At 42.5% G+C, this 25,888-nt stretch overlaps 2 protein-coding genes and 1 long non-coding RNA gene across 5 annotated transcripts in view; 2 read left to right on the forward strand and 1 right to left on the reverse strand.

The window, feature by feature from the left end:
• Positions 1 to 14,100, forward strand: part of LOC118494901 — a 63,929-nt gene extending 49,829 nt beyond the window's left edge. For both annotated transcript variants that reach the window (XR_004897106.1, XR_004897107.1), the window contains one exon: positions 13,872 to 14,100. This is a non-coding gene — a long non-coding RNA (uncharacterized LOC118494901). The remainder of the gene's footprint in view (positions 1 to 13,871) is intronic.
• The window catches only part of LOC116050949 (E3 ubiquitin-protein ligase TRIM21-like), a 130,525-nt gene that overhangs the window by 30,297 nt on the left and 74,340 nt on the right, over positions 1 to 25,888 (reverse strand). The gene's annotated exons all lie outside the window — the stretch shown is intronic.
• Positions 14,254 to 25,888, forward strand: part of LOC116050964 (acidic leucine-rich nuclear phosphoprotein 32 family member B-like) — a 54,488-nt gene continuing 42,853 nt past the window's right edge. The window contains exon 1 of the mRNA XM_031301189.2: positions 14,254 to 14,319. Coding sequence (XP_031157049.1) covers positions 14,283 to 14,319 — 37 coding nt within the window. The 5' untranslated portion in view covers positions 14,254 to 14,282. The remainder of the gene's footprint in view (positions 14,320 to 25,888) is intronic.

A 25,888-nucleotide genomic window follows, 5' to 3' on the forward strand; every position in this document is an offset into this window, starting at 1 on the left:
AGCGCATTCACAAAAATCACCCAAAGTCAGCACAGGGAGGCGAGTAGAAACAGCTGTTTACACTCAAAAAAATGTTGAAAACAGGCGTCTGGGTAGCTCACCTGGTAGAGTGCGCGTCCATATACAGAGGTTTACTCCTCGACGCCGCGGAACAAAGTTCAACTGTAACATCGTTCCAAATCTTTCTGACCTTTAGAAAGAAAGTTACAGCATGAAACGCTTAAGCCACGCCCACAAAGGCCAAAAAAGTGATTTTTTTTACCCATTTCACTCACTTCCCATCATCGTACCGGAATGGGACTGATACCGTTGGATTCAGAAAACCCTACACTTCCTTCCTAGTGTTCTTTTAACACCGCAATATCTTTTCCAGAATTTAAGGTCTAAACCCATGACATAACGGATTAGTGCAAATGAAGACATCAGGAGCGCAGACTGTCCATTCCCATTCTAATCTTGACAGCACCTCCTGTAGTTGAGCGGTGTATGGAACACAGGAAGGACTTTAAAAAAAGTGAGCTGGACTTCAGGACCCTTGGGCCTGGCTGACTGAGGTGGTTCTAGCTAGCGCTGTTAACAGACGCCCTAGTCGGCCAGGTGGTAAGTCATCTGTTTATTATATTAAGATGATGTCAAACCTAACTTGCTTTTTAGGTATAGGATGGTATTAATAAAATCAATAATTATTTTACTTAGAATATGGTAATTCTATTGTCAAACTATTTTTTAACATTATTTTACTTAGCATACAGTAATACTTTTGCACCAAGCAATATAGTTCTTCAAACTAGTGATGGGCAAACGAAGCCTTGTGAAGCCTCTGAAGCTTCTTCCTGATTGTATCGCAAAATGATCCAAAGCATCAAAAACAACAGAGTGACATCTGGTGGTCAGTCAGCAGAAATGACAGCGGCTATGACCTCGACACAGCCAAACCAAGCTTATAACATGAACATAGGAGAGACAGAATGGACACATGCATATGGAATGACATGACTGAACTTGAATTAAATGATATGAACATGACATGACTGAATTAAAAATATAAAGCCAATGTTTGAATGTAACATTATAATATAATAATATAAATTACTGTGATCAGGATTTGAATGTAAGTATGTTTAATTAGGCTAAATATGGTTTCAATAAACTGCAGCAACAATTCCATCTTCTACCGCTACGTAGAATTACGTACAGGTGTATGTAAGTAGGTTAATTAAGAGGTTAATCAAATAAATTGCAAGCCACTCATAAACCCCGCGATGTTCCAGTGAATTGTAACGGGCCGTTGGTAAGCACGCAGCGACATGAAGTGAAGCTTGTGAATGCTTAGCCTACTACACATGCCTTTTTAATTTAATCTCGTCTCGCAACATAGCTTACGTTGGAGGAAAGGCAACGCTATGGACTGTCAATCTGATGCCTGAGGTATGATTCCCACTACCGTTACATGTGGAGCAGGTGTATCATGCTTATTATAGCTGTATGACAAACACGTGTCTAGTTTATTCCGCTATAATTGTTGCAACAAAGTTATTTTACAACAATTATTGCTGAGTAACCTAGACACGTGGCAACACGTTTTGAGCAGTAACCTAATATATAATGTAGTTGCAGCAGAGGCATAGGCTATATACAGGGCTGCTACAATTCAGAAAGCATAAAGGGGTTTGTGGAAAATGCTTGTGCTATAGGTCTATGTGGAATACAAGAGGTCGTTTGTGCATTAGTGCTTGTGTACAAAGGAGGTTTGGGGAAGGTGCTTGTGCAGTAACGGGGATTGTGAATGGCAGTTTGGGGAATGCTTATTGTGTAATTGTTTGTCTTTCCAGATTTTTATTGAGAAACAGAATGTGTTCTACGGTGCTTGGTTTGAGGCGGTTTCTTCGGCTGCTGACTACTTCCCCAGCCTTGGAGAAGACCCTCTCACATGGCACTGAGGATGCTGGAGTGCACAGATAGCTCATGGCTTTTTGAGAGACATTTGGAAAGACAAGTTGGTGCCTTTCCCAGTATTTCAGAGGGTCCTCTGACCTAGGCAAATATGCGTCTTTCAAATACCTGTAAGCAGAAGGAAAATACAATTTATTTCAATATTTTTTTTTTTATGTCTGTAGGGAAACCACCAATCACAACAATTTACCTCTGGACCTGGCTGTTGTGTTAGAAACACGTTGTGTGCTAACGTGGCTGTCAAGCAGGCCCCAGAGATTGTCCTCCTGCTCTGAAGACTCCTGTGAGGATGGTGGTGGTGGTGGTGGTGGAATGATATTTGCACATTCCTTGGTGAGTCTTTGCACTGCAGAACCCCATCTCCTTGTACCTGGGGGGTCCAAAAATCAGTCATTTTTGCGACAATGCCAAATTTATCATTGAGTACTTTACCTGGGGTCCACAAGAGTTGCCACACTGAGAGCAGTCATTTTTTCAACAATGGCAAACTTATCATTTAGAGTGCTTTGCACATTACTGGCCAGTTTCTGCGCCAAGGGGTTTGCCATTGTTGCACAAAGTCTGCCAGTACGATGTCTTAACATCTTCACCATGGGAATGACTTTGGAGCCAGACACTCGTTTTTCTTCAGACAGTTCAACAGTGGCTTGATTGAATGGCTTCAGAACCAGCAGACACTGCTGGATGGAGTCGTATTCCTCTGACGAAAATGAAGTGATGTCACTGGTCAGATTAGCCAAAGTTGCTCCCAAAGGCTCTCGCAGGTGATGAATCCTCTGCAGCATGGCATAGGTGCTATTCCACCTTGTATCCACCTCTTGGATTGGCTTCAGCAAAGGTCTACCCATCTGTTGCTGGATTTCACACAGCTTTTCTTTGGCAGTTGTGCTGCATTTAAAAAGATGTACAATGCGGCATGCACGGGACCGCATTTCTTCCAGCTCAGGGGTTAGAGCAAGGGATCGCTTCACCACAAGATTTAAAACATGTGCGAAACAGGGGACATGGCGGAGATGTAACAGATTAGCACATGCAATCATGTTTGACGCACAGTCGGTCACCAAGCTTGTTACCTTCCCTGTAATTCCCCAGTCTGTCATTAGGGCTGACTTTGCTTCAGCGATGTTAGCTGCTGTGTGCGTGTCAGGGAACTTCCTCACTCCTAAAAGGACAGTGGAAAGCTTGGCCTCTTCAGTAACATAGTGGCATGTTACTGCCAAGTAAGCATCCATGTTTATAGAAGTCCACATGTCTGCAGTCAAGCTTACTGTGGATGCCTTCCCGAGCTCAGCCACAGCCTTCTCCTTGGTGGCTTCATATTTCCTCTGCAGCATTGCCTTCAAGGTCTTCGTCCCAGGGATAACATATGTAGGATCCAGGAGATTAACAAAGGCCTTGAACCCTGCATTCTCCACAATGCTCAGTGGCTGGGCATCCACCACCACCATCTCCAGCAAGGCTTCATCCAGCTCCAGTTTCCTGGACACTGTCACACAAGAAGCATCATATAAATGACAATATGAATTCATTAACTATGCATTACTTCATTATTATGCAGCAAATGTATATGGATATAAAAATATATCTGACAGTTGCTTTTTGTGTGTTTGCATGTTTTAAATGTGAATTCTGAGCCTTATCAAAGGAAAACATTCTGCCAGTATTTGGGACAAACAATGTAGCCATGAAGTAGGCCTAGCATAATGTTTGAAGAAAGAAACCACAACTAAAAAGTGAAGTGAGCACTGTGTTTGAATTAGGTGACATTTTAAAGGATATAAAGCGATCAAGGGTGGTGATCAAGATGATTTCTGCAAGGAGTGAGGACTGCTAGTGATATCCTTTCGCCCAGTTTGGTGCATGTTCCTTCCTGGTGGGGTGAGACAAGATTAGTAGGCTATGTGTTGTATAATGATCACAATAATGAAACGAAATAAAACAAACCAAACGAAGGACCGGAATGAACATTGCCTTGAATGTTGTCGCTGGGTGGAGGATTGGATGTTGCTGCTGCTGCTTCGTGTTTTGCACGGAGGTGCCTCAACATTGAAGAGGTATTATTGTTGTATGCCAGTTCTTGTGGGCACAGTAAACACCGAACCTTAAAATAATGCAAAGAGTGTGACTGTTTAGAAATAAAAACCTGGACTGGCCTGTTAGAATAGCCAATTTGATCTGAATTACTAGGTAGTTAATGCATCTAGGCTACTTTGTTAAGCAGATAATATTGTCTGAATGACAATGACGGGAATAATAATAATAATAATAAATAGGCCTAATAATACAACAGTCCATAAAACGTAGCCATTTACCTTATTCGGGGATAGTAGGTCAAAATGTTCCCACACCCTTGAACGCTTCCTTACGTTTGTAGTGTTCATGTTGTATTTTGAATAAATGGGCTCTGCAATAGGCAAGTCTACTCGATGAAACAACAAATCTTCTCTGGGTATTGGTGCAGCGGCAAAAATTCGAATCCAGCAAACCCTTCCGGAGTTTCAGTGACGTTCAAAGCTTCGGACGTCATCAGTCACGTGCTTATTTCAATTCGATACAAGCTCCAACACTGTTTCGAACCAGTGTGCTTTGCGGAAGTGATACAAGCTTCGGTGTCAAACGTCCCATCACTACTTCAAACATTATTCTTAGGATACGGTAATACTTTTGCGTCAAATAATATAATTTTTCCACACTATTTCACTTAGAATACAGTAACACTTTCGCGCCAAACCAATTTAATTTTTCAAACAATTAATATAAAGCAAAAAATAAACCTCAAACCAGATTCTAATATACCTCAAGACAGACTATTTTTTCAAGGAAACACACACTCATGCTCTCCTTTACAAATCTACCTTTCACCCTAAGCATACTTTTTCAGGGCTAGTAAAATCATAATTACTTTGCTTCCATAGAATCTGTACAATTGGTCACAATTAACTGCTGCAGTTCTGCAGTGCAATACATTATACATTATTCAGATACATTATCTTATGTCGAAATGTGTCATTATTTAAAAAATAAAAACTCTGACAACGCTAACCGTTGAGTCTCTGCGTTTAATAAAGATCATTTTAAGTTTAGTTAGTTTATTTTTTATATCACTCTCACCGCGGAGCTCCGCAAGATGGCTGACCGCTGCGGAGAAGATGAAGGCTGGCAGACTGTGAGATACAGGCGGGGCAGACACAGACAGAGGGGAACCGACGGCCCTCGTTACAGACAGCCTTCATACTACCGTCCTCGACAGCAACATTACGGCTCCACCAGCTACGCGGAGGTAACTAGGCGCGGCCAACAGGAGAGGCCCCGCCATCTTGCGCAGCGGAGGGAGCAGACAGCGGACTGCAGTGCCAACAGAAGGACCTACCGGACAGACTACTACAACAACAACAACAGGGGTAATTATGACCACAGCAGTGACGGAGGAGGCTATCGGCAGCCCCGCAGGCAGCCTTTTCTCAGAGCCCCGCGCCGTGATTTTCGCCAGCAGCGAGGGTGCCATTACCAACAGCAATCCTCCCATGGAAGGAACAGGAGGGCGCAACGGAATGGAAGGTTTGTTGAACCTCATCACAATTCCCAGAAAGGCTCAGAAACTGATCACAACCCTGACTTTACAGCCAAAACACGTACAATTCACAGAATGATTAAGGCTGCTCATCATCTCCATAATGTCTCAGCTGAGACCACACCGACAGCCATCGCCAGACTAACCAAAACATTACATGAATCCATTAAGCCTGCAGACCCCAACCCCAGTACAGGGGCTTTAATAACGGACAATGCTAAACAGTGGGAGTACACCACCATTCTTATATTAAGGGACCATTACCAGACCAGCCTTAGCAATAATTTACAGATCCTATTACAGTTGTCTGGTGATGAATGGAGAATTTTTTTTTTTCCTTTGCTGCTGCCAAAAAACTCAGCCAAGAAACATTGTATTCTGTGTACGCCAGACTTGTTGAGGCTACACAATCACACACACACAGGCACCAACATATGGCCAAAACGCCAGTCTCCACAGTGGTTGAAAAGGTGGTTCTTTCCTTTTGACCTTAATAATAGGGCACAGAATCCCGAGACAGTCACCATCCTGCAACTCAAGAGGGCAGTCAGGATGGCTCAACAGAATCAACAACAACAACAAGTGGGACACAATCATGAAGTGGAATGAAATTTATTGGATATTTCAAACTTTTAACAAATAAAAAACTGAAAAATTGGGTGTGCAAAATTATTCGGCCCCCTTAAGTTAATACTTTGTAGCGCCACCTTTTGCTGCGATTACAGCTGTAAGTCGCTTGGGGTATGTCTATCAGTTTTGCACATCGAGAGACTGAAATTTTTGCCCATTCCTCCTTGCAAAACAGCTGGAGTTTTCAGTTCTTTCCACAGATTCTCGATTGGATTCAGGTCTGGACTTTGACTTGGCCATTCTAACACCTGGATATGTTTATTTGTGAACCATTCTATTGTAGATTTTGCTTTGTTTTGGATCATTGTCTTGTTGGAAGACAAATCTGGCTCCATCTTCCCATCCATTTTAACCATCTTCCCTGTCCCTGCTGAAGAAAAGCAGGCCCAAACCATGATGCTGCCACCACCATGTTTGACAGTGGGGATGGTGTGTTCAGGGTGATGAGCTGTGTTGCTTTTACGCCAAACATAACGTTTTGCATTGTTGCCAAAAAGTTTGATTTTGGTTTCATCTGACCAGAGCACCTTCTTCCACATGTTTGGTGTGTCTCCCAGGTGGCTTGTGGCAAACTTTAAACTACACTTTTTATGGATATCTTTAAGAAATGGCTTTCTTCTTGCCACTCTTCCATAAAGGCCAGATTTGTGCAGTATACGACTGATTGTTGTCCTATGGACAGAGTCTCCCACCTCAGCTGTAGATCTCTGCAGTTCATCCAGAGTGATCATGGGCCTCTTGGCTGCATCTCTGATCAGTCTTCTCCTTGTATGAGCTGAAAGTTTAGAGGGACGGCCGGATCTTTGGAGATTTGCAGTGGTCTGATACTCCTTCCATTTCAATATTATCGCTTGCACAGTGCTCCTTGGGATGTTTAAAGCTTGGGAAATCTTTTTGTATCCAAATCTGCCTTTAAACTTCTCCACAACAGTATCTCAGACCTGCCTGGTGTGTTCCTTGTTCTTCATGATGCCCTCTGCGCTTTAAACGGACCTCTGAGACTATCACAGAGCAGGTGCATTTATACGGAGACTTGATTACACACAGGTGGATTCTATTTATCATCATTAGTCATTTAGGTCAACATTGGATCATTCAGAGATCCTCACTGAACTTCTGGAGAGTGTTTGCTGCACTGAAAGTAAAGGGGCTGAATAATTTTGCACGCCCAATTTTTCAGTTTTTTATTTGTTAAAGTTTGAAATATCCAATAAATTTCGTTCCACTTCATGATTGTGTCCCACTTGTTGTTGATTCTTCACAAAAAATTACATTTTTATATCTTTGTTTGAAGCCTGAAATGTGGCAAAAGGTCGAAAAGTTCAAGGGGGCCGAATACTTTCGCAAGGCACTATGGATGGATAGATGGATGAAGTCTGGATCTGTCCGAGGTTTCTTTCTAACAACAACAAAAAAACTGTCGCAATAGCTACTGCTAATGCTTGCTCTCTCTTGAGGCAACCACTGTAATAGTCGGGGCTTCGTAAACTACAGAGTGTGGTCTAGACCTACTCTATCTGTAAAGTGTCTCGAGATAACTCTTGTTATGATTTGATACTAATAAATAAAATTGAATTGAACACTGTAAAAAACTTTTTCTTATTATAAAATGTCTGACTATGTTTATTTACACAATGCCATGGAAGAAAGTACATCCATCTGGACCGGCATTTAATGGCTGTGCACAATATGGCGGTAGGCATTTGCACTTTCGTAAAAACAACTGTTATTGTTCAGACCTGGTATCAATGAATTAAATGGTCAATAATGTATTCTGTAATAATGATCACTGTCTCACCTAATGGTCTGTGTTCACAGAAGGATGCCAGGAAATTGCTCCTGGAGGAGTCTAGAAAAAAAGAAATTGCTTCCCAGCTGTCTGGCATAAGGAAAAAAAACAAAAAACAGGTTCAGCCCACCAGCCCCCCACCCCAAAGAAGCACAAAAAAAGACTTTGGTTTGTAAAGTAGTAATGTATTCTTATTACTCAGCCTGCATTGCCCTGACATTTCAGTAACACTCTGCTCTTTCTTCTTCTCTGGTTTACAGAAAACCTGATAGCAAAGTTAAAAAAAAAAGTATCTTGAGGTCCAGACCGATCAGGAGGGATAAACGCCAACTTAAGAAGTCTGTGAAACATGTCAGGCGTTTTGTACATCACATGTGGGGGATGAAAAGCCCTCCCCCATCCCACCTCATGTTTTTAGCGAAGACAGGGAAGGTCTTTAGGTAAATTTTGTTATTTAGATTTGGGTCTTATGGTTGGGTAACTGCTTACATCAGTGTGACACTCATCCCTATGCTTTTTCTATTTTTCAGGTAGATAGCGAAGCAAAAAAGTCAGAGCCCGGCAGAAACCAGAAGGGGTTACCTGGTAGACATCAGGAGGTTCTTGGTGTTCCTGAGGCGGGAGGACTTCTCCCAGGTAATGGTGCACCCTCACACTGAAAAAAGCACCACATGAAGGTACAGTCTACAACGTGTGTTCCAGTTCCTCAATGTATGACTGTATTTCTTCCTCAGGTCCGTCTGTCTGCAGCACAGATGAGGACAGGGAGCTCTCCACCCTCCCAAAGCACCTGGTGGAGGTTCAACCAAGTGAGTTTGCTGGTGGACCCCCAATCCACTCGCCACCACCACCACTATCTCACGTTCAAGGGTCTCCAACAACACCCCTCCTTGCTGGGTCACCTCTCCCACCTCCGCAACCGCAGCCCTACCCCCACCAATCCTGAGTGAGGTCAGCGAAATAGAGCACACACGAGAGATCTCAGAAGAGTCGGAGGACAGCAGCTCTGGGCCGTCTGAGGACGCAGAGCAGTCTGAGGACCGAAGTTCCAGGACGGCTGGGACCTCAGAGCAGGAGGGAACAGATCAGGACACCCAAGAAGTGGTAAGCACAGATGCACAGCATAACTTTGCATTTCAAAGTACTTGTCTTACCTTATCCCCCTTCCTTGCAGCTACAGAGTCCTGCCATGGACACTGCAGAGCCTGGTTCACCTCCACCACCACTGCAGCCAGAGGTGCTAATCCGTGGGGATGAATCAAATAAAAATGAAGTCACACCAGAGGCGTGCGGGACCTTAGAGGAGATGGACGACAGCAGCGGGTCGGAGGAAGATGCTCAAAAAGTTGTAAGCACCAATGCACAGCATAACTTAGCTTCTCACTATATGGTGGTAAATAGGGGTGGTACGGTTCACAAAATCCATGGTTAGGTTCGTATCACGGTTTTAGGGTCACGGTTTTCGGTTCTGTACGGTTCTTTTTTCTTTTAATCTTTAACACTCCAGAAATATACTTTAGCATATGATATATATAGCTAAAAGTAGCATATTGAATGCATGTTGCACAATACATGCACACAGTGGCAGTTCTATTGTTTTATTTCCGCTGTCATCATAGGTAACATGAAATCCAAAATGTTCCCACACACCAGACTATATACGACGCTGGAGCATCCTCCAACTCCGGGCAGCCTTCCTCATCTCTCCACCTGACATCTCTACAGTCTTCCTCATCTCTCCACCTGACATCTCTACAGCCTTCCTCATCTCTCCACCTGACATCTCTACAACCTTCCTCATCTCTCCACCTGACATCTCTACAACCTTCCTCATCTCTCCACCTGACATCTCTACAGCCTTCCTCATCTCTCCACCTGACATCTCTACAGCCTTCCTCATCTCTCCCACCTGACATCTCTACAGTCTTCCTCATCTCTCCACCTGACATCTCTACAACCTTCCTCATCTCTCCACCTGACATCTCTACAGCCTTCCTCATCTCTCCACCTGACATCTCTACAGCCTTCCTCATCTCTCCACCTGACATCTCTACAGCCTTCCTCATCTCTCCACCTGACATCTCTACAGCCTTCCTCATCTCTCCCACCTGACATCTCTACAGCCTTCCTCATCTCTCCCACTTACCATTTCTACACATGACGTGACCTGCAGCACTCCACAATCCACCTGAGGAGCGGTTGGCTCGGCGCCTCTCAAAATCTGACGAAAATATTTTAAACTGACCTTTGTCAATCAAAAAAAACAGACTCAGATTCAGCATTTGTACAGCCTATTTCTCGCTTAAAATGTTTTCAGAAACACGTTTCGGTGAACTATTTTCGTAAAATACGAGATCGTATTCAGAACAAGACGCCATTAGAGTCTGTTTTGAAATTCGGGAGCAGCAAGAACCACGTGACGCGTTCATCCAATCAACTGCCACGTGTTGCGTTCGTCACGCTCATCCCTCTCGTCGTTTCCAGTAAGTGTTTTAACATAGGTGTATAAAGTGGGCACTACGGCAGGAAGAGGTTAGTGCACGTTAAGTGTACTGACGAACCGTGCGACACACACACACGCTCCGAACCGAGACAAGCGAACCGAGCGGTTCGGATGTTTTTTCATGAACCATACCAACCCTAGTGGTAAACGTCGCTTACCTCATGTTTTGCTTTCAGCCCCCAAACGTAAAGTCAGCAAAGTAGGACATAAGTGTGGGCTGGAGTACGTGGACGTGATGCAGCACCTTAAACAAGGTGAACAGGTCTGCAACAGGACCGCATTGGACCTTCTCTGCAAGCTGTCACACAGACAGTAAGTGGCTTATCTAGCGTGTGTGTGTGTGTGTGTATATATATATATATATATATATATATATATATATATATATAAATTTTACTTGGCCTAATTTGACACAACATAATTAATTCATATATTTAAAAAATGTTCTATTGTGCTTTTTGTTTCCATGTACAGAGAGTGAGATGGACGGGGATGAGCCAGCCTCAAGTCAGACTTCAACCCACAAACCAAAAGTCGGCAGAATAGGACACAAATGTCCAACTTGTGGGCTGCAGTACAGTAACTTGATGCAGCACCTTAAACAAGGTGAACAGGTCTGCAACAAAACCGAATTGGACCTTCTCTGCAAGCTGTCACACAGACACTAAGTGTCTTATCTAATGTATTTATGTATCTATATAACTTGGCCTTTTTTGAGGCCAAGTTATAAATAAATAAATATTATAACTGGCCAATTAATAAGTCCTAAATGGATTTAGAGACTTCTACACTGCATAACCTGATGTATTTCACCTGTTCCTGCTTGTTACACTTTTTATCTAATTGCTAAACTTCTAAAAATCAACAGGCTGGACAAGCATCTGCAGAGAGTGGGGGTAAGAATTGGAAGTTAGTCCCTGTGTGGTTTTTGTGTCTTGGTGCAGCCATTTCAGATTTGTAAATGCAGCTCTAGAATGAGATTGGGCCCTCCAAATGTTTACATTAAATGTTGTGTGGTGATCTGATGACTTGGTTTCTTTCTATATTTCTATAGAAGAATGCTGTGGTGCCTAGGGAAGTAATGTTGGAGAAGTCAGAGCTAATGAGCACCAGCATTGCAGATTTATACAGACTGCTTTGGGTTATAGTAGAGACCTGCAGGTTTTTACTGTAAAGGGACCCGCATGTAGAATCTGGGTATTAGGTTAATCTGATGAATTGGATATCTTCGTATTTTAAAAGATATATATATAGTACGTTTCACAATAAGGAGTATTATTGTGAAACGTACTATATTGAATTTAATCCTCCAGACTGCACCTTGCCTACAAACTTTGCTTGATGCTAAACGTAAATAAAATACTGACAATAGTAGAATATATATTTAAAAAAATCCTCCCACTTTATTATTTTTAGACACACTAAAATGGTTAACTTTCATATTTTCAGAATGAAATGGTGACCTTGTACATCCAAAAGGCAAAAGGACCGCTAGATTGCGAGAGAACTGGCTTTGCTGAGGGCGTCCAAACCCCACCCGCCGATGGTATCCCATCTTGGTGATGTTGATGACGCTGCTATAGAAGAGGGGGTCAGGAGGAAGTTCGAGGACCCTTCCTCAGTCCCACCTGCCAGTGAGGTAATGGCCCCGTCCGCTGCTGAGCCGTTTGCAACTCCTTCCGCCAGTGTGACACCCTTGAACGAACCTGCCAGCCGTACACCGAGCACAAAGTTGTTTAGAAAGAACAAGCCGGTTCCGAGGACTCCATCCCTCGGCTGCAAGAACTGAGATACTTGCTGCTGAGCTGAAGGTGGTGAGAGAGCTGCTGGAATCCCAAGTAGACCGGAATGATGAACTTAAACAGTTGCACTCATCGACCAGTCGAGAAAATGTGAGCATTGTGTTGTTGATTCTGATGTTACATTTTCACTATTTAATACACTCACTATTTGATTACGCAATATGGTAAATAGAACACTCCTGTCAATGTCAAACTACGTTTTTTTTATTTTTTATTATTCCTTAGTTTCATAATTTTGGGGCTTTTGTTTTGTAGACTTGTGTGTTGTAAAAGTATGTTCTTGTATTTTTAGTAAACCTGGTGGAGGAATTCAAGGAGCACTCAGAAGGTTGCAATCCCAAGCGGAACAAAAGGGAGAATGCCCGCCAGCGAGCTGACCACGTCCTTAACTTCCTGAAGTTTATGTCAGAGCCAGCTGGTCCTCATTTCAACCTTCTCTTCCTGAAGGACTACGGTCAGATCAGGAAGTAAGTACAAAATTGTAAGGATTATCAACGTCTAGAAGAGTAGAAGACATGACCTAATTGATATTTTTGTATTTCAAGATATACAGCCCATCTGTCTGACCAAAACTTTAAACCGACGACAATAAGAAGCTACATGACAGATGCTGTTGCATTCGTCAAATATATTATGAGTATGGCGCCAGAAGGGGTGAAAATAGACGTAAAAGCCTAAATGGGCTGCTAGTGGAACTCCAGGCGAGGATGAGGGACGTGTCGAAAACCGTGCTAGGGCAACAACTGGCCCAGCGCTGCAGAAAGTCCAGTAAGATCACATCCCCCCACCTCTATTTGTTGACAAATCATAAAACGCAGAACACATGTATAATAAATTGTTTCAATTTTCAGTTGAACTGGTGAAAGCAACTCATGCATGGTTTGTTGAAAACGCACCAGCGAAGATTTCTTAGTTTTAAGTAATTAGTTTGAATATAATGTGTAATTTACTTAAGACTATATTTATGAGCTCTGGCTTAACATTACAGCGACCTACATCTAGAAACTGGGTTTTTAGGTATGTTTTGGTCTATAAAGGTGTGTTTGTGTATATTCTACATAAGAATTGTGCTTGATATATTAATGGTGAGTCCTGAGCTTAAACACTTCACCATTGCTGATTCTTGAGCTCATCACTGGGTTAATATTGAGGCTGGTCTTTACATTACAGGGACTTATATGTAGAAAGTGGCTCAGGCTGGGTTCTGTAAAGTGACTTGAGACAATCCCACTTGTTAAAAAATGCACTGTATAGATAAAATGTGGGGTGGTGGTCTAGTGGTGATGGAGGTAGGCTTTGGTGTGTGTGTGTGGGCAGTCTGTAGCTAAAGGACTTAACCATTGCATAAAGAAGTCCTGTGCTTTTACAGATGCTCTTGAGAAAAATCCCACAGAGAAGAAAAGGCAGAGGATGTTTTTTGGCTCCTGTGTGGTTACATCGTGGCGGTGACTGGGCACAGAAAAGGCGTCGTGCTCAACATGATGCGGAGAGAGGTCAAATTAGCAGATAAATTGAAAAATGGCGATCACATCTTACAGGTAAGTACAACAATGCTAACTGCAAAGTTCATTGTATGTTTATTAAGGTGCTCTGAAAGAAATGTCATGCTTTTTGATATTATAGGTGGAACAGCACAAAACAGCTCGCTACTTTGGCCAGGCGGCCATACCGCTGCCAAAAAAGGAGTACGCCTGGTTCCTCAGATACAACTGTCTCCGGTCTCGCATAGAGGGAGGCCTGGAGGCAGAAACCTTCTTTCACACTGCCAGTGGCTCGGAGTGCCTCAAGCTCCCCGAGTACTTTAAGGAGGCGTGGGAGTCCTTGGAGTTGGGCGGGGCACAGAGCTTCAACATCCTCCGTTCCTCTGTGGCTACTCATGTGAGACAACTTCTAATCTAGTTTTTCTTATATACAATAATGTATGGTGAAATGTGGCATGCATTTTAGCCCTGTATGTTTTCTGTTTTACATTTTTCATTCCTCTAGTCACAGAGGCAATTGGGCTCAAAGGCCTACAAACGAGTGGTGGCCTTCATGTGTCATGATGAGCACACGGCGAAGAAGTTTTATCGTTCGTTAAATCTTAATTGTGATTATAATCAATGCAGTTTGGTCAAATTCAGCTGATATTTCCACGCAGTCTGCTAGCTATAGGTTTCTATATGCACTGAAAAAACATCACTTCCCGTTTAATCTGTTCATATTCAATATTCAACATCTATTCATTTTGCCATTGCTTTGCACAGCGGACGACCCGGTGGCTGAGGTGTTTTAGAAGCCGAACTTTATCCATGATGGCGATCACCAGTTATGCTGTCAAGAACCGTAAAAAAGAAGCAGACACCAAGGACCACAGAGCCACAGAGGACACGGAGGAGGTAGAGGACCGGGACGAGGTAGAGGACCGGGACAGTGTGGAGGACCAGGACGACGAGGAGGAGGTAGAGGACAGGGAGGACCAGGATGAGGACCAGGACATGGGGGACATGGAGGAGGAGGAGGTAGAGGACAGGGAGGACCAGGATGAGGAGGAGGAGGACCAGGACATGGGGGACATGGAGGAGGAGGAGGAAGAAAAAGAAGGAGTAAAGGAACGGGACACAGAGGATGAGGTAGAGGACCAGGACATGGAGGAGGAGGAGGAGAACACAGAGGAGGATGGTGCAGCTAAATGCTCCAGACAAGGAGCCTAAAATGACTAGGCCAAGTTGTCCGATAAGAAAGCGTCCCTCTAGGTCTGAAGCGGAACAGAAGAGAGACTCCTCCAAATCTCCTCTCCCTAAAAGGCCCAAAAGGGATGGAAAGTGCCTTTTCAAATCAAATAGGGTAAGGGGGCCCTTAGACCCACACGTTTCCACACACAGTAATATCTTTCAATTGAAAATTGACGACATATACTCTATGTATTTATCTAGGAAGTGTCATCTGAAGCGGAAGAAGAGGGGCTCCTTCTAATGAAGAGAGAACCAGAAGTGAGTTATTTTCGGTTTATTCACACATCTTTTAATTTTCCTTTATTAAATTAATGACAAACCATTGATCTTTTCCAATTATGGGGTTGAGTCCTATCATCAGTTTCAACACTCTACACATGGGTGGTATTTGCCTAATTTATCTTTGCCTTTTCTAGGAGTTAATGTTGGGCAGCATTGAGAGAGAGGACCAAAGAAGACCGAATCCACTCGTAGTCCCTGACACCCTGGTTCCTCTGAGTCCTGTTGAAGTCAAAACACCGATTGTGAGTATAATTTACCCAATTGTATACAAATAACTAAAACGGTGACGAAAAAGTGTGTGTCTGTATATATGTGTGTATGAAGATGTGTGTGTATGTATGTTAAGGAACTTATATGCAGAAATTTGATCTTCATCATTCTGTATGGTCTCTGAGTCTTCTGGTTAAGTTTGAAGCTGATTGGAGCTCATATTAGAGTTCCTTACATTGAAGGGTCCCAAAGCTAGAAGTTGGGTCTTTTCCCATTGAACTACTTATGAAGTTGGTACCCAGCTGCCTCCTGACCTTTGGAAACATGTTTAACTATTTGCTGCATAATTTTGATCTTAGGCTCCTGATCTAATTAAAATAATTGTTTTTTTCCCTGTTAAAGTACCAAAATTGCAGCAACAGTCTTTTTTTCAGTTCATGGTGAAGATTTTTGAGCATTTCTTAAATCTATCAAACAATTGCATAAGGTGGGTTGGAGCTCAAATTAGTTTTTTATATTAAAGGGTCCCACTGGTAGAAGCTGGGTCTTTTACCATTGAACAAATGATGTAGTTGACGGTTCAAGTAATGAAGGGTGGTTTAGGTGTGTACAAATCTAAATAACTTATCAGTGTTTGGGTTAGTTAAAATATATCTTTACCTTTTCTTTAACAATTCTTTTGATTTATTTCCCACAGAAGGACAGATTTCCTGTGGCAGTCCCTCCTGGTGTAAGAGCACTCCAATTCAACAAATCTGAACATTCAAGCAGGATGAGCTACATCAACAGCAATATATTAGAGCTGGTATTTGTTTTTATTTTTCCAGGTGCAGAAGGCCTTAATCAGTCCGGGTCAGCGAAGATGCTCACACAGCACACACAGAGCATATCAGTTGATAAGAGATCAATGTGAGGAGGATGGTTTTCCACCAGACGGCTCTTTTTGAGTACACCTTACCCATACATGGTAATTGTAAACAGTTAAGACAAAGTACAGCGACAAAGACTTGACTAAGTCATTAAGGTGTATTCATTTATGTTTGATACCGTTTCAGGTGAAGTGTTTCCGACGGTGGGATCCCCTGAGCTGCCAGGCGGCAAAGAGGAGGCTGAGGAGAGGAGAATGTTGGAAGAAAGTGCAGATGCAGAGGGTCTGTCGGAGGACGCGGAGAGGGTCTGTCGGAGGACACAAAGGGTCTGTCACAAGAAAGTGCAGATTTGTTTGAACTGCCAGCCGGTCAAGAGGAGGCTGAGGAGTTCAATCAACTGTCTACCGTGTGTAGACAGTTGATTGGAGGTAAGTTTCTACCATGTGTAGAGTTTATTGGAGGTAGGTTTCTACCGTGTGTAGAGTTTATTGGAGGTAAGTTTCTACCGTGTGTAGTTTATTGGAGGTAGGTTTCTACCGTGTGTAGAGTTTATTGGAGGTAGGTTTCTACCGTGTGTAGAGTTTATTGGAGGTAAGTTTCTACCGTGTGTAGAGTTTATTGGATGTAAGTTTCTACCGTGTGTAGAGTGTATTGGAGGTAGTTTTCTACCGTGTATAGAGTTTATTGGAGGTAGGTTTCTACCGTGTGTAGAGTTTATTGGAGGTAGGTTTCTACCGTGTATAGAGTTTATTGGAGGTAAGTTTCTACCGTGTGTAGAGTTTATTGAAGTTAAGTTTCTACCGTGTGTAGTTTATTGGAGGTAGGTTTCTACCATGTGTAGAGTTTGTTGGAGGTAAGTTTCTACCGTGTGTAGAGTTTATTGGAGGTAGGTTTCTACCGTGTGTAGAGTTTACTGTGTAGAGTTTATTGGAGGTAGGTTTCTACCGTGTGTAGAGTTTATTGGAGGTAGGTTTCTACCGTGTGTAGAGTTTATTGGAGGTAGGTTTCTACCGTGTGTAGAGTTTATTGGAGGTAAGTTTCTACCGTGTGTAGAGAGTTTATTGGAGGTAAGTTTCTACCGTGTGTAGAGTTTATTGGATGTAAGTTTCTACCGTGTGTAGTTTATTGGAGGTAAGTTTCTACTGTGTGTAGAGTTTATTGGAGGTAAGTTTCTACCGTGTGTAGAGTTTATTGGATGTAAGTTTCTACCGTGTGTAGAGTTTATTGGAGGTAAGTTTCTACCGTGTATAGAGTTTATTGGAGGTAAGTTTCTACCGTGTGTAGTTTATTGGAGGTAGGTTTCTACCATGTGTAGAGTTTGTTGGAGGTAAGTTTCTACCGTGTGTAGAGTTTATTGGAGGTAGGTTTCTACCGTGTGTAGAGTTTATTGGAGGTAAGTTTCTACCGTGTGTAGAGTTTATTGAAGTTAAGTTTCTACCGTGTGTAGTTTATTGGAGGTAGGTTTCTACCATGTGTAGAGTTTGTTGGAGGTAAGTTTCTACCGTGTGTAGAGTTTATTGGAGGTAAGTTTCTACCGTGTAGAGTTTATTGGAGGTAGGTTTCTACCGTGTGTAGAGTTTATTGGAGGTAAGTTTCTACCGTGTGTAGAGTTTATTGGATGTAAGTTTCTACCGTGTGTAGAGTTTATTGGAGGTAGGTTTCTATCGTGTGTAGAGTTTATTGGAGGTAAGTTTCTACCGTGTGTAGAGTTTATTGGATGTAAGTTTCTACCGTGTGTAGAGTTTATTGGAGGTAGGTTTCTATCGTGTGTAGAGTTTATTGGAGGTCGGTTTCTACCGTGTGTAGAGTTTATTGGATGTAAGTTTCTACCGTGTTTAGTTTATTGGAGGTAAGTTTCTACCGTGTGTAGTTTATTGGAGGTAAGTTTCTACCGTGTATAGAGTTTATTGGAGGTAAGTTTCTACCGTGTGTAGAGAGTTTATTGGAGGTAGGTTTCTACCGTGTGTAGAGTTTATTGGAGGTAGGTTTCTACCGTGTGTAGAGTTTATTGGAGGTAAGTTTCTACCGTGTGTAGAGAGTTTATTGGAGGTAAGTTTCTACCGTGTGTAGAGTTTATTGGAGGTAAGTTTCTACCATGTGTAGAGTTTATTGGAGGTAGGTTTCTACCGTGTGTAGAGTTTACTGTGTAGAGTTTATTGGAGGTAGGTTTCTACCGTGTGTAGAGTTTATTTTAGGTAAGTTTCTACCGTGTGTAGTTTATTTGAGGTAGGACCGTGTGTAGAGTTTTATTGGAGGTATGTTTCTACCGTGTGTAGTTTATTTGAGGTAGGTTTCTACCGTGTGTAGAGTTTATTGGAGGTAAGTTTCTACCGTGTGTAGTTTATTGGAGGTAAGTTTCTACCGTGTGTAGTTAGAGCCAGCTGACGGTTTAAAAAAAATCTCCGACAGGGAGAGACGCAACGCGAGTCGCATTCTACCAAGCCAAACCCCACGTTTACCAGAACTGTACTGGTTAATAAGTATGTACTACAAACCGAAGTAAAAAACAAACCTGAAGCTGAAGAAACCCTAAACGTTAACAGAAAAGACCTGCCAACCTGAGTGACTGAGGGAGAGAAAGAGAGAGAGAGAGAGCGCTGTTCTCTTCTCAGTGTTCTGTGTGTGAGTGAGCAGAGCGGGACACAGCAACACAATAAATCTGTATGTGTGTAGGGGAGGGGCGCTGTGACTAGCCTATCACAGAACGCAGACACAGTCAGCTACCCAATGAGGATTTTTATTCAATCCGAGCACAGATATTGACTCGTATAATACTCGTACTCGGCAAAAGTGCTTTACCCGTACCGGATACTCGTTTCAGCCGAGTATCCGGCTCAACTCTAGTGTGTAGTTTATTGGAGGCAAGTTTCTACCGTGTGTAGTTTATTGGAGGTAAGTTTCTACCGTGTTTAGTTTATTGGAGGTAAGTTTCTACCGTGTGTAGAGTTTATTGGAGGTAAGTTTCTACCGTGTGTAGAGTTTATTGGAGGTAGGTTTCTACCGTGTGTAGAGTTTATTGGAGGTAAGTTTCTACCGTGTGTAGAGTTTATTGGATGTAAGTTTCTACCGTGTGTAGAGTTTATTGGAGGTCGGTTTCTATCGTGTGTAGAGTTTATTGGAGGTCGGTTTCTATCGTGTGTAGAGTTTATTGGAGGTCGGTTTCTACCGTGTGTAGAGTTTATTGGAGGCAAGTTTCTACCGTGTGTAGTTTATTGGAGGTAAGTTTCTACCGTGTGTAGTTTGTTGGAGGTAAGTTTCTACCGTGTGTAGAGTTTATTGGAGGTAAGTTTCTACCATGTGTAGAGTTTATTGGAGGTAGGTTTCTACCGTGTGTAGAGTTTATTGGAGGTAAGTTTCTACCGTGTGTAGAGTTTATTGGATGTAAGTTTCTACCGTGTGTAGAGTTTATTGGAGGTAAGTTTCTACCGTGTGTAGAGTTTATTGGAGGTAGGTTTCTATCGTGTGTAGAGTTTATTGGAGGTCGGTTTCTACCGTGTGTAGAGTTTATTGGATGTAAGTTTCTTGGAGGTAAGTTTCTACCGTGTGTAGTTTATTGGAGGTAAGTTTCTACCGTGTATAGAGTTTATTGGAGGTAAGTTTCTACTGTGTGTAGAGTTTATTGGAGGTAAGTTTCTACCGTGTGTAGAGTTTATTGGAGGTAAGTTTCTACCGTGTGTAGAGTTTATTGGAGGTAAGTTTCTACCGTGTATAGAGTTTATTGGAGGTAGGTTTCTACCGTGTGTAGAGTTTATTGGAGGTCGGTTTCTACCGTGTGTAGAGTTTATTGGATGTAAGTTTCTACCGTGTGTAGAGTTTATTGGATGTAAGTTTCTACCGTGTGTAGAGTTTATTGGATGTAAGTTTCTACCGTGTGTAGAGTTTATTGGAGGTAAGTTTCTACCGTGTGTAGAGTTTATTGGAGGTAGGTTTCTATCGTGTGTAGTTTATTGGAGGTAAGTTTCTACCGTGTATAGAGTTTATTGGAGGTAAGTTTCTACTGTGTGTAGAGTTTATTGGAGGTAAGTTTCTACCGTGTGTAGAGTTTATTGGAGGTAAGTTTCTACCGTGTGTAGAGTTTATTGGAGGTAAGTTTCTACCGTGTATAGAGTTTATTGGAGGTAGGTTTCTACCGTGTGTAGAGTTTATTGGAGGTAAGTTTCTACCGTGTGTAGAGTTTATTGGAGGTAAGTTTCTACCGTGTGTAGAGAGTTTATTGGAGGTAGGTTTCTACCGTGTGTAGAGTTTATTGGAGGTAGGTTTCTACCGTGTGTAGAGTTTATTGGAGGTAAGTTTCTACCGTGTGTAGAGAGTTTATTGGAGGTAGGTTTCTACCGTGTGTAGAGTTTATTGGAGGTAGGTTTCTACCGTGTGTAGAGTTTATTGGAGGTAGGTTTCTACCGTGTGTAGAGTTTATTGGAGGTAAGTTTCTACCGTGTGTAGAGAGTTTATTGGAGGTAAGTTTCTACCGTGTGTAGAGTTTATTGGAGGTAAGTTTCTACCATGTGTAGAGTTTATTGGAGGTAGGTTTCTACCGTGTGTAGAGTTTACTGTGTAGAGTTTATTGGAGGTAGGTTTCTACCGTGTGTAGAGTTTATTTTAGGTAAGTTTCTACCGTGTGTAGTTTATTTGAGGTAGGACCGTGTGTAGAGTTTTATTGGAGGTATGTTTCTACCGTGTGTAGTTTATTTGAGGTAGGTTTCTACCGTGTGTAGAGTTTATTGGAGGTAAGTTTCTACCGTGTGTAGTTTATTGGAGGTAAGTTTCTACCGTGTGTAGTTAGAGCCAGCTGACGGTTTAAAAAAAATCTCCGACAGGGAGAGACGCAACGCGAGTCGCATTCTACCAAGCCAAACCCCACGTTTACCAGAACTGTACTGGTTAATAAGTATGTACTACAAACCGAAGTAAAAAACAAACCTGAAGCTGAAGAAACCCTAAACGTTAACAGAAAAGACCTGCCAACCTGAGTGACTGAGGGAGAGAAAGAGAGAGAGCGCTGTTCTCTTCTCAGTGTTCTGTGTGTGAGTGAGCAGAGCGGGACACAGCAACACAATAAATCTGTATGTGTGTAGGGGAGGGGCGCTGTGACTAGCCTATCACAGAACGCAGACACAGTCAGCTACCCAATGAGGATTTTTATTCAATCCGAGCACAGATATTGACTCGTATAATACTCGTACTCGGCAAAAGTGCTTTACCCGTACCGGATACTCGTTTCAGCCGAGTATCCGGCTCAACTCTAGTGTGTAGTTTATTGGAGGCAAGTTTCTACCGTGTGTAGTTTATTGGAGGTAAGTTTCTACCGTGTTTAGTTTATTGGAGGTAAGTTTCTACCGTGTGTAGAGTTTATTGGAGGTAAGTTTCTACCGTGTGTAGAGTTTATTGGAGGTAGGTTTCTACCGTGTGTAGAGTTTATTGGAGGTAAGTTTCTACCGTGTGTAGAGTTTATTGGAGGTAAGTTTCTACCGTGTGTAGAGTTTATTGGAGGTAGGTTTCTATCGTGTGTAGAGTTTATTGGAGGTCGGTTTCTACCGTGTGTAGAGTTTATTGGAGGCAAGTTTCTACCGTGTGTAGTTTATTGGAGGTAAGTTTCTACCGTGTTTAGTTTATTGGAGGTAAGTTTCTACCGTGTGTAGTTTGTTGGAGGTAAGTTTCTACCGTGTGTAGAGTTTATTGGAGGTAAGTTTCTACCGTGTGTAGAGTTTATTGGAGGTAGGTTTCTACCGTGTGTAGAGTTTATTGGAGGTAAGTTTCTACCGTGTGTAGAGTTTATTGGATGTAAGTTTCTACCGTGTGTAGAGTTTATTGGAGGTAAGTTTCTACCGTGTGTAGAGTTTATTGGAGGTAGGTTTCTACCGTGTGTAGAGTTTATTGGAGGTAAGTTTCTACCGTGTGTAGAGTTTATTGGAGGTAGGTTTCTATCGTGTGTAGAGTTTATTGGATGTAAGTTTCTACCGTGTTTAGTTTATTGGAGGTAAGTTTCTACCGTGTGTAGAGTTTATTGGAGGTAAGTTTCTACCGTGTGTAGTTTATTGGAGGTAAGTTTCTACCGTGTATAGAGTTTATTGGAGGTAAGTTTCTACTGTGTGTAGAGTTTATTGGAGGTAAGTTTCTACCGTGTGTAGAGTTTATTGGAGGTAAGTTTCTACTGTGTGTAGAGTTTATTGGAGGTAAGTTTCTACCGTGTGTAGAGTTTATTGGAGGTAGGTTTCTACCGTGTGTAGAGTTTATTGGAGGTAAGTTTCTACCGTGTGTAGAGTTTATTGGAGGTAAGTTTTTCTATCGTGTGTAGTTTATTGCTAGAGTTTAGCGAGGATTAGACATGGAACCTGTTGCGAAGAGAGACCGTTCAGAGATGTGGGAAAACTTTGATTTGATTTCGCCCAACAAGGTTGGCAATAGCCTATGTTATTTTATTGCTTATATGGGATACGCTGGTGTGCATAAGTCTGCATTTAAATTAGCTACAACCTAAGTTATATCTTCATAATTAAATTGTTTGTGACTATAGGCAATAAGGATACTTACTGCCGATTTTTTTTGTAGGTCCAGTGTTTGATTTGTGACCAGAAGCTGGCCTATAATAACAATACCTCATCCATGTTGAGGCACTTCCGTGCCAAGCATGATCGTGCCACAGCCTCTGAACAAGCTGAATCCAGCAGTCAGGGTGAGTTTTTCTTCTGACTCATTTGTTCCTTTTCAAGTGTGAACTCAGTAGTGTCTCAATATACTTCTGTCTTAAGCGTTTGTGTTTTTCACATTTCAGTAGGCCTACATGCATGCAATTATTAATGTACATTTGTTGTGTTGTAGGAAATAGAGAGGACAGGATAGATGAAGCACTTGTCAACATGGTCGTAAAAGACTCACAACCCTTCAGAATGGTGGATGATATTGGATTCAGAGCTTTTGTGAGCCTTTTGGATCCGTCCTATATTCTGCCGTCACGGCAAACTCTGAAAGCCATGGTGGAGTCCAAGTTTATGGAGGAAAAGCTGAAGGCCAAGAAAGAATTGCAGAAGGCTACAGCTGTGAGTCTGACCTCAGACATGTGGACATCAATCCATATGGATGCTTATCTTGCCATCACTTGCCATTTTATTGATGGTGATGACAAATTGTCCACTATTTTGTTATCTGTGGGGAAGTTCCCAGAGAGGCATACGGCAGCCAACATAGCTGCTACTAAGAATTCTGTCATGGAGGAATGGAGGATTAAGGGAAAGGTGAGATGCCTTGTGACTGATGGTGCGGCAAACATGATAGCATGTGGGACTATTTTGCAAGTCAGACACAGCATTTACATTGCCCATGCTTTAAACCTGGTTGTGAAGAAAGCCATTGACCAGACATCGGGTCTGGAAGAAATAAGGGGCAAGGCAAAGAAGATTGTGGCCTATTTCAGGACGAGCACTGTTGCCAGAGAGCGGCTCCTCAGCATCCAGCAACAGATGGGGACGCCTACTCAGAAGCTTGTGCAGGAAGTGGAGACTCGCTGGAACAGCACATATGACATGATGGCCAGGCTGTATGAGCAGAAGGAACCAGTCAGTGCTGCAGTGGTGTCACTGTGCACCGATTTGGTGGCTCTGACCTCAGCAGAATACCAAACCCTAGCTGAATGCCTTGGAGCATTGTCTCCCATAAAAGAAGCAACAGTGGAGCTGTCAGCAGAAAAAACTGTCTCTGGTTCCAAAATTGTTCCCCTTGTGAGAATGCTGAGGCATGCTATAAGTTCCAAACAGCGGGAGGTGAATGGTGAGATGGCTAAGCCGCTCTGCAACAACCTCACGTGGCTCATGACTGAGAGATTGAGTCACTATGAGACAGCCAGTCAACACTCCCTGGCCACTCTCCTGGATCCACGATTTAAAACCATGGGGTTTTGCAATCCTGGGAATTCTGACAATGCTGTGAGAAGGCTAACAGCAGAATGTTCATTTCTTTTAAGAAACAGCAGCACTCCACCTGAACCAGCAACACAAGAGCCTGCTAAATACTCAGTTATGAATATATGGTCTATAGTCATTGTCAATTGTTTATATTGTATTTTTGCAGCCTAATGCATTTTTTTGTCACTATTCAGGAAGGGGCCTATGGGATTTGCTGGACCAACATGTTTCAGAGATGAGGAAGGTGAAAAGTGCAACTGCAAATGCCACCGTAGAGGTGCAGCGGTACCTCAGTGAGCCGAACGTACCACGTTAAGAAGACCCCCTCCAGTTCTGGGCACAACACAAGCATGTGTACCCTCATTTGTACGTGCTGGCCTGTAATATCCTGTGTACACCTGCCTCCTCTGTGCCATGTGAGCAGGTTTTCTCTAAAGCTGGCGAAGTGGTCAGTAAGAAAAGAAATCGGCTCAGCCCTGGAACAGTGGAGAAAATTCTGTTTCTGAATAACAATTACCTTTGATGAAGCAGATGCACAATAATATCCCTCTGACCTGTCCACAAGCACTTTCACTGTCCCATAGTATGTCCTTGCCACGGTCAAAGCACTGCCCCAATCAATTGACTCATACAATTTCTATAAACACCACACTGGCAGCTGACTACATGTCAGACTGTTAGATTGCTCATATAGCGTACGCCTTCTGCACTGCCTATCTCACCTATTTGGCTGAGGAGACAATGTTGCTCTAGGCTACGTCCTCAATATAATCACAGAAATGTGTGTGCAATGTGTTCTTCATTCATTTCCCTCCCAAATTGATGTATTTGTTTACAAACACCAGACAAGTTCACAACCAAAATCCTAACTTTGTTGTTTGTGGAGAAGGCAATTACATTTTTATTTATGCAAGGTCCCAAATAGGCTTAGTTATTTATGTCATTATTTATTTATCCATGAATTCATACTCAAAATGTATTCATCTTTGACTCAAAGACATTCATGGATAATATCTGTGAAACAGTTTGTGACACAATGCTATCCTTAACTTCCACCACTAGATGTCCTCATAGAGTTCTGAAGCTTTGAGTATTGAACCTTTTTTCGATACAATTGGATTGAAAACTTCACTGGGTCAGAAAGTTTCAGTTCGCCATCACTACCTCACAGCCAACTGCCAACCTTCCTCCAGCCTTCTTCTCCTGAAGCCCTTTTTAACTCAGCCTCCCCTAATTGGACCGTACCACCTACACAGGTGATTATGGGGTGAGCTAACCTGAGCAAGCACCAGTAACACTTAAGTTTCTCAAAACCTCATTACAATAGGATAGATCAGTTACTACCAACATTACTATTTATACATATATGTGCACCCACTACAATAGGTATCCCAAATATTATAAACATGTCATCTACTGCAGAACTATCTTACCTATTGTTCTTCACCTTAGGATTGCCCAGCCCCTCCCTAGAGAAAGGACCTAATGAGGCAAACCTGCATCCACTCTCCCTGATTAAGCTGGTGAGCAGCCGAGCTACCACATCACAGGCAGAACCATAGAAAAACACAATGAACCCATAAAACCTGCCGAACAGGCCTACGTCAAATAATAAAGTAACAAACTAAAACAATAACCCACAACATTACAGTGAAATTAACAATTAAGCA

Source organism: Sander lucioperca, chromosome 4 (genome assembly GCF_008315115.2).
Source record: "Sander lucioperca isolate FBNREF2018 chromosome 4, SLUC_FBN_1.2, whole genome shotgun sequence".
NCBI classification, from domain to species: domain Eukaryota; kingdom Metazoa; phylum Chordata; class Actinopteri; order Perciformes; family Percidae; genus Sander; species Sander lucioperca.